Source organism: Atta cephalotes (genome assembly GCF_000143395.1).
Source record: "Atta cephalotes unplaced genomic scaffold scaffold00004, whole genome shotgun sequence".
Classification (NCBI taxonomy): domain Eukaryota; kingdom Metazoa; phylum Arthropoda; class Insecta; order Hymenoptera; family Formicidae; genus Atta; species Atta cephalotes.
The window spans coordinates 1,324,478-1,340,490 of record NW_012130068.1 but is presented as its reverse complement, the minus strand read 5'-3'; the positions used below and the strand labels follow the sequence as shown (position 1 = coordinate 1,340,490).

At 35.3% G+C, this 16,013-nt stretch overlaps 2 protein-coding genes across 2 annotated transcripts in view; one reads left to right on the top strand and one right to left on the bottom strand.

Annotated features, from left to right (window-relative positions):
- Nucleotides 1-1,103, top strand: part of LOC105625887 — a 94,549-nt gene extending 93,446 nt beyond the window's left edge. The window contains exons 13-15 of the mRNA XM_012207197.1: nt 37-243; nt 441-818; nt 904-1,103. Coding sequence (XP_012062587.1) covers nt 37-243; nt 441-818; nt 904-1,103 — 785 coding nt within the window. The remainder of the gene's footprint in view (nt 1-36; nt 244-440; nt 819-903) is intronic.
- A 4,823-nt stretch (nt 1,104-5,926) lies between these two features.
- Nucleotides 5,927-14,648, bottom strand: LOC105625888 (solute carrier family 46 member 3-like). The gene is made up of 6 exons (XM_012207199.1): nt 13,649-14,648; nt 8,575-8,676; nt 7,255-7,392; nt 7,050-7,133; nt 6,302-6,458; nt 5,927-6,131 (listed from the first exon to the last, which is right to left on the bottom strand). The coding sequence occupies exons 1-6, from the start codon at nt 14,646-14,648 to the stop codon at nt 5,927-5,929; spliced, it is 1,686 nt and encodes a 561-aa protein (XP_012062589.1).
- Between the last annotated feature and the right edge of the window lie 1,365 nt (nt 14,649-16,013).

The following is a 16,013-nucleotide window of genomic DNA, read 5'->3' as shown; positions in this document are numbered from 1 at the left end:
TGATTTACTGAATTGACGTTGTCATTATTTTTGCAGAGATAGAATTATCCAAGGTCGAAAAAAGATACAGAATAAATCCCGATCCACCGGAAGTACCTCTGGAAGTAGAACCTATGATAGAGTCTGTCTTACCGATTCCGCGTGAGCATCCGGACTGTTTGCTTCACACGCCAGATTTTGAGCCAAAAGTTGGATTTCTCAGGAATATAGGTCTCGATATTATGCCTCCAAAAAAAAGAGATGGTAAATATATCATCAATCAAATTGATATAATATTGTAATTATATAGATATAAAAAAAATCTCGTAGTTTTTTGTCAGTTATAATAAAATACACATTTCTATTTTTATTATTCATTGTAACAGTATTTCTTCTATGAGATTATCTTATTATAATCTAATAAGACAATAATTTGTATGTATGCTATTTTGTGATTGCAGAGGCAGAAGTGACATGGCAGCACGTTCTGGCAGATCGTAAGAAACGGAAAAGCGTGAATTCCGTTACTGCCTACTGTGAAAATAGAGCCAAAGTTTATTCTAGGAATCCTCCAGCTTTACCAAAACTTCCGAAAATGCGTCTTTTAGACAAAGTTAAAGCGAAACATATTCCGGAACGACCATCACCGCTACCACCCTTAGTTCCTGGTGAAAATGGTGTGAAGCAATATAAAACAGACATCAATGAGAGTACAGACATCAATGAGACTACAGACATCAACGAGAATACAAACACTGATGAAATAAATGAGAAAATAAAAAAGCCGAAATGGACTGGAATCGTGGATGTTATGTTTGCCTACAGCGAGTATTTGAAAGGTGAACTTTTTGTTACATATTAGCATATGATATTTATACGATACAATATAATAATATGGACACGTATTTTTTTTATCTTGTATAGAAAAGAAATTGGAGAGGAAAATTCTGACAAGCGAAACATCAAAATTGATGACACAGTCCAATAACTTGCGTTCCGAGACTGCTCTATTAGAACGGAAAATCTACGATCTCCTGTGCGCCAGAACAGCACTTGATTCCGAAAGGCGAAAGCTCAGCGACAAAATTGAGAGGATCAAGGCACTTGTTAGAAACCTTAGATAGCGTTGCGTAACGCACAACACGGAAACTCATTCATCTGTGATATTATCAGCGGGTTAAGGGCCGTTAGCGTGTAATACGCATTGCTAATAAACGTAACATTTAGATAAGTAATGGTTAAGGACAAACTCTTGAGTGACCAAATGTACAGCGATCGTTCGTATTATTTTGCATACTTTATTATATAGTATAATGCGCCCCTTTTTTGCCGTCGACGCTCGATCGTGTCGAGAAAACGGAAATCTTCGGCTCTTAGCTAGTGCATAAGAAACAGCGATCGCGTCCGGCTTGAACACGTTACCGCACTAATTAATAGATATTTTTCGCGCGCATTGTTTGACATCGGCGAGCGTGCTGATTTTTAATTATAAATGCGGAGTCATATCAACCGTACCTTCAAGGATATGTATAAAGCTCTAACTGTACAAATCGAATTGTAACCCATCCGTGGAAAGACAGTTTTTACACCACGAATAAAAGGACGAAGGCTTTCTAGTTTCACAACTAACGGCTCTTACACTCCAAGCATAAATAATTGTAATTTGTATCATATTTTAATGAGAAAAAAATAGACAAATCGTGTAACTTATTTTATTCTGCGTAATGTGGACTTTAACGTCGAGTACTTGGGGGGAAATAAAACAATGATATATCATGCAGTTTGTATGTCGACCGATTGATAAAGTGATAAGAGGACATTTGTAATAAGATCGAAAGGTGTGGCACCGACTATATCGGACTGACAGTGTCGAGAAATCGCTCGCATACAACAAATACTACGTCCTTATTTGTACGTTTAGCATAGTAGCGCGTGTGAAATGGATTTAATTGGAATTGAATCGTGTAATCGTCGAATATTGCGAGCACCGCGTCTACAGACATGAGAGAAAAAATTCGGACGGTAGGACGTTTTACGCGAGTTTTATGTTTTGATTCGAATCAACATTATAACGACACGGGAACTCTAGTCTACCGACATGCCCATTTATATGGAAAAAAAAGATCGCGCGTCGATACGTATAAGATCAGAGTATTGAGCAGTCCTTCCTTTCGAATGTGTCCACGCCGTTCACCGTAACGAATATGAAGGCCAGTGAAGATACGAGGAGGAGCGTTATTAACATATAACAACACTGCGGTACTTAGATAATGCGACTTAATTTTTAAAGAAAAAAAAAGGAAAAAACAAAGATAATCGTGAGACTTCGCGCGGAGCACATTCCACATAAGAGAAAATGCTTGTTGCCTGATCAACATTCCAACACGTCATTTCACTGCGACAATCGGATCTTGGGACTCGATGCAAGTCGAGTGGCGAACGAAATTTGAAAAGAAAAAAAGAAAAGAAAGAAGCTGATCGCACTGTTGGTTTTTCTTTTCTGTCGCGTTCATGTCGCGTAATTGCGCTCTATCTTTCGCACTTTGGTACCCTTAAAACTTGTCTCCCGCTCTCTGCTCTCCGAGTGCATCATATCTCATCGATATAAAAGTCGCACATCGATAAAAAAACACCATCTGCTCACACGGTGTGCGCGACAAAGCTACCATTTATAGTTTCGCCGTTCTGTTCATTGAGTGCCTAACATTTCTCCCTACATTTGTATATACCATTATTTTTATGTATTATGTAATTAACAAAGGGGGGACCGCGAGTGCGCGCCGGTCTCAGTCTCAACTGGCCAGAACAAGAGCCTAGGAGTAAATTGTTGAAAATATGAATTACATGAGTATTTCTTTTCACACTTTCCAAGCATACATCCTTCACAAATCTTCAATCTTCAATCTTTGCAGGTAAGCAAAGTATAAAAAATAAACGCCTTTGTAAATTTTTATATTCTTTCTCATTATATCTTAAAAATATTGTTTTAACTTTTATATCTTGAAATAATATTTTATCGAATCATAGCTTCTACTTATTGATGATTATTTCAGTGTTAAATCCGCCTATCAAATACCTGTTTTTTGTTAAGTCAATACACACACTGTTATTAATTTAAATTCATATTTCTTAATTTTTTTAAAACAAATGTGAAGAATTGCTGATAAAAAATATCATGCGGACTTATACATATAGGTAGGTATATTTTTTTATTAATATTTCATTAATATTTACAGCTTAATGATAATTTTATATTATATATAATTATATTAATTGAACTTGATAAAAGATTGCTATTGCTTAGAGATTCCGAGAGATTGCGATCTCTTAAAAATTATTAGAAAGTTATTAAAAAATGCTGAAAAAGGACAAATTTGAAAAAAGTTAAGAAACATAGAAGAATTGTTAGTGGATTTGTGAATTTATCAAGAGAAACGAAAGTTTAATGATTTACTCTCTCGATAAGAGGAGAAACATGATGAAATAAAGATAAAACTTCAACTTTTATAATTAAGTTCTAGCTTTATTTGCTATTTCCTTACTTCTGTTGCACATTATGAGCAAAATCTAAAAAGAAAGGACGAGATAAATTATATACTATTGCTCTATATTTACAACACAGTTTCAGTCTTTACAAATAACTGTTCTATAATTTACAGCTATTCACAAACATAAAATATAGTCGATTTACGTTCTTAACTCTTTGTTTTGTGAAACTATGATTTCACGCTTATTACGATTAAAAAGATTGAAGAGGGATAAATGAATTAATATAGTCGTTGAGTCTATTAAAATTTTGTAATTTGTGCGATTAGCATGACGCATATACATACATGTATATACACATCATATGTATATTTATATGCATTAAATATAATTTTACTTAAAACAAAGTTACTTTTTTATTAAATGCATAGAAAACTTGCTGCTTTTATTTTTCAATTTTATTGATATACGTAAAATGTAAAACAATATCGAGCAATATGTTTGTTTTTTCGTATTACACAGCACATATGTAATAAAGTTAAACAAAATATTCGGAATCTGATGCGAATTATAGATCGCCTAAAATGGGCTTAATCATTAACAAAATTGTTATAAATAAATAAATTGTATCGGAATGTGTAGACGTAGAGCAATCAGTTTTTTATTTAGCATAATCAGTTTATTATTTAAACAGATTTATGAAATTAACGTACACAACCGATTTTTACATTCATGTTATATAGGTAATAAAATTCTCGCACTTAAATTTATCACACATAAAATTACAAAAATCTGTGCAACCTGTGTAAAAACTTAACAGGTCTCCATACAACACACTTTATTCGAGAAATATTCTGAGAACGTTCTTAGAAGATTCAGAGGACATAGAAATGTCTTCTGGACGTCTTTAGGACTTTTTCTTGGAGGTCTGTGTTGTATGGAGTCGTAACAGCTGCTCTAAAGAAAAACGTGTATGGAAAATATTACGCTATCGGTACCACAAATACATTTGTTTTATCAATTTTGAATTTATATCGCATATATGCGTGAATTACATCTCAATGTTTATAGTAAACTATTTAAGATTGATAAAAGACGGTTATACACTGATATAAAGCTTTTTGTTGACAAAATTCCTTGATCATAAATATCATGCGATCAGCATGCTTGTTACGAAACTTGTGCTAAGAAGAAAGTAGGTCACAGTTTGAATTTTTCAGAAGTTTTAAATATTAAAATAGGGAGAGAGAGAGAGAGAGAGAGAGAGAGAGATTGGAAACTAATCTACCCAATAATGCAATATGAATATCTGTAATGCGTATATTCTTTTCACGCTATCGTCGTAATCTGTTTAAGTACGGTTTCTACTAGTGTACCCGAAATAAAGGATATATATATATATATATATATATATGTAACTTTTTAAATAAAAATTTGTGTATCGTGTTTGATATTTTGTTCAAATGCGATGCTTTTGTTATATAATGAACGTTTTTAAACGAATACTAAATTAAAGACAGCCAAAAAATTACAACAAATTATATGTATATGTATATCACACACACACACACACACACACACACACACACACACGTACACGCACGCACACACACACGCACACGCATACACATATACAATATATATTACATGTAACTAAATTATTCACTTAGAAAGGACTTTATAACAAAGATATTGAAGAGAAATCTTCATTGTACATATTTCTAAAAAATAAGATTCTTAAAATAATGTCCTTTTTAAAATGATTGCATTAATTACATGTCGTCAAAATCTTAAAAAAAAATTCTTTTAACTCTTTTGTTGGATACTATTTTCATTTAAAATTGTTAAATTAGAAATAAACTGGTAGTTATCCTTCATTCGGAGTATCTCTACATCTTGAGAATACTTGAAACAAGATCTACAAGCTGCAGTAAGTGAAGTCATGGATGGCAAAGAGGAAGTCTCAATAAAGTGCTTTATTTACACCTTGATGCAGTATGAAGGTGATAACAGTTAGCAGTTGCGTAGGATTTGAGAAATATCATAATTTAGAATCCTAATTCATTCCCACTGGATACTAAAACTGCGTAACAAGAGTTCTGTTGCACATTATTTTGGAGAAGCATTCTCTATACCTCTAATAAATCACATATCATATTGTCATCTTTGCTAAATATTGAGATTCTTGATCATCTTGAAATGTAATGAAAGGTGATCCACCAGAATCTTCGTACACTTTGAGTTTCAACATACCGCTTAATCAGTATTTGCTAACGAATACCGATTGCCTTTGGTGTTTCACTCGTAAAACAAATTCGCTAGCGCCTTTATCAGCAACGTGACCAGCATTTATCGCAACGACTTTAAAGTATTCTTTAAGTCCTTTTTTTTTGTGATGAGGTATTATTGATGTATTATACGACTTTGTATTAAAAAAAAAAGGATCACGTAAATCGTGAGATCACAACTGTTCAGATTCGAAGGCTGCGTTGTCTATGCCATTCATCATTTCGGTTTTCTGTGCGTTCTTCTGTGTATCTACGATCCGAGGAGTTGATGCCTTCAAATTATAATCTGTCGCATCCTCGCTTTTATGATTCATCATAGTTTCGGGTTCTTTCTGCTCCTTCAGCATGCGATCCTTTCGATGTTCCGTGTACAACCAGCTGAAACAATTAAGAAATATTTAACGTCATACAATCGCAACTTGCAAACTTAATTCAATTTTCATCACAGTTTGAATCTAATGTTTCATGGGAAGATCATGTTTGGCAAACGTAATATATCATTAACGTAACATATCACATTATAATCGTGACTTGATCATGCTACTCACAAGAATGCAAACACCGCGGGCATTGTCATGCATCCTCCGGCAATAAAGAACGTCCCCGGAAACGTATTCATGGTCGCCGCATAAATGGCGCTGTACATTGGTCCATAAACAAGCGGCATCAGGGACTCGCATACGCCAAACAGTGAATTCACCTTACCTACAAAATTACGTAACGTGTATGTCTTAGATTCGGATAAAGAATAAAAATTGCGTTGAATTTTCCTTGCCGTTAACCGGGCAGGAAGGCCTCGTTAGACTTTGTTCGTGATGGAAAAATTAGCAGCATTGCCACGTAAATGTAATTTGGTGTCCAAATTACCCGATTTACGCGGTTCCGCGAAACAACCTGCTTCGTAAGGTAAAGACTGAGCTCAAGTCGAAAAACATTTTTAATTGACACTAAAGTATTAATATAATGATCGTGTAATTTTTTTGTTTGTCATTTTCATTATAAAGGCGCTCATTTATTTTGCGCTTCTACAGAGAGCTCTTCTAAATATGATATATGTATCCGCGTGACGTTATCGCAACTGAAGTTGCGTCTTTTCTGTGGAATTTTTCAACACAGGAAGTGTACGATTCGCAAATTGAACACTTCCAAGAAACTCGTATGATATATATATTTCAATCATGTACATAATATACGAAATTTTATAATACATCATTTTTTTCTTGAAATCATAAAACTCCGAGATATAAAAATATAATATAATAACGTAAGGAAAAATTTTTATTTATATTCTCTTACCGAGCTCATCGGTGGGCACGAGTTTAGAAGCTATCGATCGCATGGCGATGAAAGATGTGCCGTTCACGATCTCCACGATAGCGGCTGAAATAAGTAATTGATCCATTATTAGATACACTCGCGTCGGGACTGGGGCTATACTGTGATATATATATTTTATATACGTAGTTGTTACCCTGATGTTAGCCGTTTTAAAAAGACTGACCTACGTAGACCATCCAGGCGGACGTGGCGAACGCGTAAACGAAACTTGCTAAAATTTTACTCGTGCAGCTCATGATACCCACGATCGCGTCGTCTATCTTGAGAATGTGACTGAAGATACCGACGGAGATCGCGGTACCTGCGTATCAGAGGGAAAAATCTTTTACTTTTTCATGCGAGACGAATATCGGACGATCGCACGAATAATGATTCTAAAGGATTAGTAAGCGAACGAGCGCTGTAAAATTCCAGGTGATCCGTTAGTCAAAAGAAAAAAAATGTGAGAAAGTTGGATTTTATGCGTTCTACAAATTTTGCAAAATTTGTAAAATAATCTACATCGACAAATAGAAAGTTTTTGTCAAATAGAAAGTCAAACGAAAACAACCATACGGTATATTCGAATTAGGGCTGATGATTTGCTTCAAAGGCTTCGACATTCGTGAAGATTGAAGTTTCGAAGCTTCAAAGAATCAAAATTATTATTATTATAATTAATAATAACAAATATATTTTCATTTAAAAATATGTAAACATTACTATGAATATATTTTTATTTACACAAATATATTTTTCGAAACTTCGACGCTTTGAAGTTAACTTCGAATTTCAAAATTTTGGCATCTTGAATTTTTAAGTTTAAAGTTAACTTTGAAGATTTGAATTTTTTCGAAGTTTTAAATTTTGTCAAATGTTCAAACTGTCAAAAGTAACAGTCCTAATTCAAATAGAGCGAACATTGAAGTGTCACGTTCGTAAGACACAAATTCTAACAGATTTTATCTTATATGCACACTATTGGCAATCTGCCTTTCTGTTGCAAAATATTCTTCTAATATTTTCTACTTTGTATTACTAGTTGACTGCTGCAACAAGCAATTGCATTTTCAAGGTAATTCCTACCTTCTATAATCAGCTAGAATAAAAGCGACAGTTGATGATTCCGCTTAGCAACGATATTCATTCTTACATAAGATACGTCTCCCGTTTGCTTTCATCGACCCATGGACGCAAAAAGCCTTGATTAACTCGATGTATGTACAGCATCATTACGAGAATAGAGCTAACGGATACCTTCGATTTGCGTGAAATGGCAATCGGAGGAGATTATCTGCTCCGACCGACTCGTACGCTGCGTCCGCGTTTCTACACGAAGCAGAATGTACATTTCTACTTCAAAATTAGTAGTTAGATCAGTGAATGAACCGGAAGAATTCATTGCGCATAAATGATTTTACGAGCGCTCGCTTAAATTTCTATTTTTTTCCTCCCTCTCGCTCATTAATTAACGTGCGAGACATTTTCAAGTGATTTTTCTTACCGATCAGATTAGTTACCATGCCAAACGTGGAGAACATGCTGAACGTCACTTCGTTCCAATTGTATCGGAACCGCATGTAAAGATAGAGAACCGCCATTTCGCCTGTGAAAGAAACAAACTTAATAAAATCACTCGTTTTTATTGCGTAATTGATGTCTATCTCTATCGACTAATTATAAGGTACGATGAATCAACGTATACAATAATAAAAACTTTTGACCTGACTCGCAATAAATTATCCTCCGATCTATAAATGAGAGAGCTATTAAGTTTTATACTTAATATTTATTCATTGAATATACTAACGAGTATATTCTTATAATTCCTTTGATGCATCTAAGAATAGACTTGTGCACAATAGATTATCTCTCAGAGTGTCGGTTCTTTCAAGAAAAGTCTTCGTGATAGACTCGCTATTGTGTTACTCATTATTGAATATTTATAGAATTCATTAATTCAAGTTGAATTAATAATTAATTCTCGTTATGAATAACTATTCTTCGGCTTATTTATTTACTTAAAGATAATTTTTAAGATTTACGGATTTTATTTTTGCTTCGGTTCCAAGCATCTTTTCGACGATTTTAATTATAATTACTACTAGTGTAATTTGTAATTAATACGTACTTTTGTCACGGTACGTAAACAAACAATCGCTATACTCACGGTTGACTTGAGATAACATATCGTATTTTGCGAGGTCATTATTGTTAAGTTTCATGCTATATAGCTATGGAGATATTTTGCAGATTCACCCAAGCGCAACGGTTTTCTGTTCAATTACAAACGATTTTCACGATTACATCGGCTGCAATTAGACCGACAATTGCTTCCTGTATAAGTAATGCCAAGTTAACTACGAAGGTTAAACGCAATGTTAGTATTACGTAAAACTAATTCTCTTTTCCAAAAAAGGGAAGACATTCAGTAGAGAAGTGTGCAAGAGAAGCTGTCGAAGATATATCTAAGTCTTCAGCCTTATGAAATGCACGCGCGTACATTCAGGCGACGCGCGTTCTCTCATGAAATTGCATTGACATGTTTACATGATTGGTACATAATGTGAAAAGTTACGGATTCCGTAATTCATCCCGCATTAAAATTCGTCGCACGTTCTTTGTGCCGATGCAGTATCCTCGATGCCGCACACTCCACTCAGGATTATAACGAAAATATACTATATAACGTAATAGTCGCTTTCACCACGTATATCTCTAATAAGCAAAGATCTGAAATTACATCGTGAATATATAGCGAATCGCGTTAGTATGCTGATGGAAATTGCGTATAAATAAGCGTACAAATATTGCACTTATACATTAATATATTTTACGTATATATTAGGTATGGGAAAAAGTTTCGTGGCGTTTCTTTAATGCCATCTAACGGGAAAAACGCCACGAACTTTTTCCCACACCTAATATGTCTATAATTTTGAAATTTCAATATTAAATTATCATAAAGAAATAAGTAGACAGTTAAATAAGCCTCTATTAACGTTCTAGAGCAAGTTCTTTAAGAACGCACAAAGCAAACAAATAAAAATTATCATGATTACAAAGAGGGAAAGTATAATTTGAAAATTATTTAATTCATTTGTCAATGTATTTTAAATGTATGTAAAGTTTATATCTGCCTATTTTCTTACAATTGCATTTATTACGTATATTGGAATTAATTTTATGTATGCGTATAAATTTGTGTAAATTTTCTTATTCTTATCCGAATAAGCAAAATGTGTTGAATTACGTAAATACTATTCCTTCTCGTTAACAATTAACATCAATTACAATAAAAAGACTTTAAAAGAAATGATAAAAACGTGTAAATAATTGAATAAACCTCTATTAGATATTTTTTCATTAATTTAAAATTTTAATTTAAAAAAGTTGCTTTTTTTTTAGTCTGTATATTCTACCAACTACCAAATCTACATGCCGATCTTGTATATTCATTCGCGCTACAACATTAAGTCGTCAGGATAAATTATCGCGCTTACGAGACGTCACCGAGCGACTATGACGACAATGAGAGAGTCGAGAAAAGTAACGTCTCAAGAAGAGTCTTACAGGTATATCCGCGTTACAGCATTCGAAATCAGGAAGACGCCCATTATACGAAATTGTTATAAGCATGACGACTGCCCGCGTCACTTAGCAGCTGGGGTAATATGTGCTAATGCGTACCCAGACATTGTAACGACGGGGCTACCTATATAATTAAATTGTGACAAGGGCATCTGCGAAATGTGCTGGAATTGTACGTCGTCGCTGTACGAGCGCGCACGATCGCATTAAAGTCGCGATAGCGCGCTGTAACAAATGCACGCTAATTGAAAAATTGAATGATTCGTGTGGTCGCGTGCTTGCACGGGCTACTAGCAGAAACTGGAGGCTTTATTGTTGCCGATATCGTCCGGCACTGAGACTGGATGCTCGTACTAAGCACTGGCATCTGTATCGATATCGTAAATTTTTATTTACGTGCTCCCCGTCTAAAACTCCGTCCGAGTATGCGTTTGTTAGAAAAGTTTGAAGAATAGATTCCGTCTTTTTATAAAAACTTTTTCCAAACACTGAAAAAATTTATTTAAATTTATTTTACTTTATTTATGAGATATAATGTTTTATACTTTATTTATGAGATATAATGTTTATTATGTTTGAAATAAATCTTTATTTAAATACTGCGTTCCTAATAAAGAAAATCATTTTATTTTTTGCAATTAATAAGATACATTTTACAGAAATATTTGTATATTTTGTCATTAATCAAATTTTTTTATAACCAATAAATGTCAAAGGAAACATCATAGGTAACATTTACTTGCAAATATTTCGACTTTTTTTCAGTGTATAGAAGTTAATGATGTAATAAATGTTTGTTGTTTTGCTTGTTGAACTTTTGGTCTTTGCAGATTTATAACGTTTATACCTTGTAGATTACGCGCAATATCAGTGATTCCGAATGCCAAGCAAATGCAGGTGCAGTAAGATATTTTATTGACGCTTTAAAATATGTGAATTATTTGGATACTTCAAGTAATGCTACACGTTCGCGCTCGTATAATGTGTGCCTAGTTTTACCATATCTTCTCTTACTTTCCCTTGGCATACGATGTATATTCACACCGTCGGACGTAAGTAATTACTGATGGGAATGCGCACAGTTACCGCAACACGGTAGCAAGATTAACAAGAATTACCGTGAGTTTTTATCGTGCTACGAATGCACGTGAGAAATGATGGATGCATTTTATTTTCAACTGTTTTCCAGCGGTTTTATCAAATTTTTTTCTTTATTGTGTGAGAATTAAATTGTTTGTATATTTGAGTTATAATATGTTTATTTTTCATGCATTTATGAACTTTTTCTGATTTACATAATGCGAATAAAAAATAAATATTGTAATAATTATAAAAATTTTCATTTATATAAGATCGATTCAATGAATGAATAATATCATACAGTTGAATATGAATATTATATATATATATAAATATATATTGCTATATACAATAAATATATACAATTTTAATTGAGAATAAAGCTTTATAAATTTTTAAGGGTTATTGTATTAAATATGAAGAATACATGAAGTAATAATATGAAGTATAAACATTTTTGAATAAAATAAAAAAAGTATGAAAAAAGATTAGATTTTTTAATGTTAAAATACAAAAATTTCGGCGACAATTTAGAATTCGATTCTGAACAATTGTTTCAATAAGAAGTAAACATGTTATAAAATAATAATTAAAATAAAATTTGACAAAAATTTTATGTAAATTATAAAATTTATTATTAAATATATATATATTGACCCTCTTAAATTGTCTCATATACATAATATTTATATATGGAATATTTTTATATATGGAAGATATAAATTTCTTACTTTAATCATATTGCAGAGACTAAATAATCTGATATATCTTTAACAATAATAGTATTATTAGATCACACCACTGTTTAATTACTCATTATTAACTACTCATTATTTACGTCTTTGTAAAATTGAATATTAGATTAAGCTATAATTTAATTATCATAAAAATTGGAAATAATTAAAAAAAATTACTGAAAGAAAATGCCATGTGAGTAACATGTCTGAATTATACACCTTGCAATTATAACATCTTGAATTATACAGAAGATCTATTTTAGCCTGTTTATAGCTCAGAATTCACACGGGGGTATTATTCAGTGTGAGAATTCGAGATTTTAATTATCACAATTAAAATCAATTGCAGAGTTAATAATAAAAATTCAATTATACAGCTAATTAAATACAAAAATTTTTCTTCCATTGAAACGGATCTTAGTACTTAAACACATACCTTCTGTGTGAATTTATATACACTCTGATTCTGCATACGCGCGTCGAAATCTTTTTGATTGGTCTTGAAAATGCACTCATAAGCAAAACCAGTAATATCATTTATTAAATTGTAAAAAATAGTTTAATAATTTTTAGTTGCTAATAAACATCTTTAATAAGAATATTTACAATCAGATGTTAAAGAAAATTTTTAATCTGCGAAAGATATTAAGATCTCGGCCGGAGATTGAACCCGAATCTCTTGCATTCCGTGCGAGCGTCCTCGCGAGTCTTTCAGAGTAAATGAACGTCGTGTTTCAAAGTGACATATGTTAAACAATATATATTGAGGAGTAGGACCAATAAGGACAAATTAAATATGAAAAATTCTTATTTTCAATCGAAGCGGATTTTAATGCTTAAATACATATTTTTGTGTGATTGAATAAATTTGTGCATAAATGAATTTATATAATTCACATAGAAGTTAATAAGAATTAATTAATAAGAGTTAATTTCTCAACATATTGTTTAACATACATCATCTTGAAACGCGATGTTTATTTACTAGTTATTGATTATTGAAACAAATATTGCCGAAACCTTCTGTGATCTAACGATCTAAGAACAAAAAGTTATTCCCATAACGTTATTGTTGTAAATAAGACGCGTTACAACTGTCGAATAATCTTGCTTAACCTTTGGGAAAAGATTTCTTTAAAAGCTCTCGATTTATTCGGGCTATTTACTCACCGTAAAGGGGTCCGATCACAATCATAACAACGACCATGAGCACGATGACCCTTTTCTGGCGATTGTTCGCCCCTTTCTTGAATGCCACACGAAACGTCTCTTTGATATGCTTCAACGAGAAAAAGTCCAAAACAAAGGCGCACAACGAGGTCCGCTTACCCTCGCTTGGAAGGGACTTTTTCCGCGCGCGTTCCGCGAGCACCCTCGACGGTTCCTTAATAACCACTAAACCGTACACAAAGCTCATTATGTAACACACCATCGCGATACTAAAGACACCATAAAAACCCAGCTTTGTGTAAAATATCCCTGATAGGGCCATGCCTATTGGCACTCCCAAAGACAGAAAGACATTGGCCGCGCCAATCCTAAGTGTTCTCGATTCCACGGTTGTGATGTCCGCTATATAACTGAAGATACCCATAAACATGGTAGACCAACCACCAGCTAATCCAGGCCACACTGACTCCAGTACAACCACCTCCATGGGTAACTCGTAGAACCAGTAAGTGCAAGCAATGAGGGTAACACTACTGAAAAACTCGCCGATGATCGGAAGTAGCATGCAAGGTTTTCTTAGACCAGTGCGATCGCTCCATGCACCCATAAACAGGATCAGGATGGTCGGCAGGGCGCTCTGCAGCGGCGTTTTCCAGGTTTGCATACGCGCCACCATCTGCTGAACTGCGAGCTCCTCCGCCTCGTAACCGGTAGTGTTCCTAGCAGACAAAGCAGAGCACACTTCATCTGGATAAGCCAGGTTCACTCGGCAGGCCTTCTCGAGGATCAGATTCTGAGTGGCCAACTGGGAAAGCACGCTGGGAATCACATAGCATGCGACCATCGGCTCGACGGTGATGTTGCTGGTCAAGAAGGACCATTTCTGCCGGATGCTCATAGACTTCCAAGTGACGGCGCTGTCAGACTTTTCGGGAATTGATTGTTTCTTCTCCGATGTGAGCCCCGCGGGCGTGCCGATCGTTGTCGTGATCTCTGACATATTTCACGTCAAAGAAGAAATAGGATTGAACTGATTTCTTTTAGAAAAATCACAATCTCTTTCTATTGTCCAGATATATAATCGGCTGAAGAGCATCAAGCTGCCTGTAGCAGTCCAAGGAATGGCTCGCGAAATGCCTTGAAGGCGCTCAGATTTTGGTTCAGGTAGTTCGGCGCGCGCTCGAGAGAAATCGCACGGTGGTCCCGCGACTCCCGGCTAATGCACCATCGTGCATTACGAGACGCGGCGGTGTTAGCTGTCTCCTTCCTTCGCTGATCACCACCAGCACCAGCGTACCTCGTACCACCTCTTTCCCGGACCGCGCTGTCACCGCTCACTCACCGCTCTTTCCTATGATCGGCCTCCTGTAGCGCGCAACAAGTTGATCCGCCTTCGTGTACATCCACTTAGGGACTAAGCACACGCGGTGGCCCCTCGGGGCAACGTCGCCGACGTTCGCGCTTAATCGGTTCCTCCGCGGTGCACGACACGCGGCTAATGCTCCACGAGCGCGATTACTAGCGCTCCCGCGAGTCGCTTCCGATTCCGCCCCGCAGGAGTTTTCGGGTCAAGGTCAGCCCCCGACGACGGTGCCCGAGGCCTCCGAGGGTTCTCCCGCCGCGCTCCCTGAATCCTATTCTTCCTTGGCGATTGCTCCGCTTATCCCGCTCGTTTTCCTTTCTTGATACGCGAAAAACATGGTGATCACCTTGACACGCGAGTGTCTTCCGCGATGGAGCATAACGAGCTACCTTATATCCGCCAAATCTCTCCACGTAGCATAAAGTCTAATCCAATAGTCTCAACATTGACATGTTGATAAATGAACGACGTGTCATGATTATCGTATTCATTTTCCTACCCAGGGAGTACTTATTCTTACGTCGACGAATGATGATCTTTTTTGGTTTTATATACCTTACGATTCGACGAGACATTGTTCCTCTTGCGTGAACAATTTAGATTTCCGATGATCCGCCAATGATGCGCGTTACTATGTTGAAGGCTGTAGAAAGCCGCTGATGGCTTAATTCACTCAAGCCGAGATTCTCAAAGTTTATCGCCGGTGCAAATGTCCTCGCGCCCGGATGATGTCAACAACTTGTAACGGGTTACTCACGAAACCGTACGATTACCTCGTGCGATCTTAGTTGCGTAAACTTCTTTCACCAAACAATCCATTCGGATTGATCGATCACGCAGCCTTCGATTTGTCCTTGACACGTTCCTCTCGTTGCGAAAATTCTTCTCTATTATAGATGATGATAGTTATTAGTTTGGCGTTATCCGAACGTATTTCCTCTTCTATCGACAATAGCGAGCTAGTAACTCTGGGCAGTCGTGTAAAGAACATTTTCAACCTGC

Bases quoted from the DNA above. Each gene is read 5' to 3' on its own strand.
- LOC105625888 (XM_012207199.1), bottom strand. From the start codon at position 14,648: ATGTCAGAGATCACGACAACGATCGGCACGCCCGCGGGGCTCACATCG. The intron at 7,134-7,254 runs GTCAGTCTTTTT...TACTTATTTCAG, and splicing joins CGCCTGGATGGTCTACGTAG to CCGCTATCGTGGAGATCGTG. The intron at 6,132-6,301 runs GTGAGTAGCATG...TAATTGTTTCAG, and splicing joins CCCGCGGTGTTTGCATTCTT to CTGGTTGTACACGGAACATC.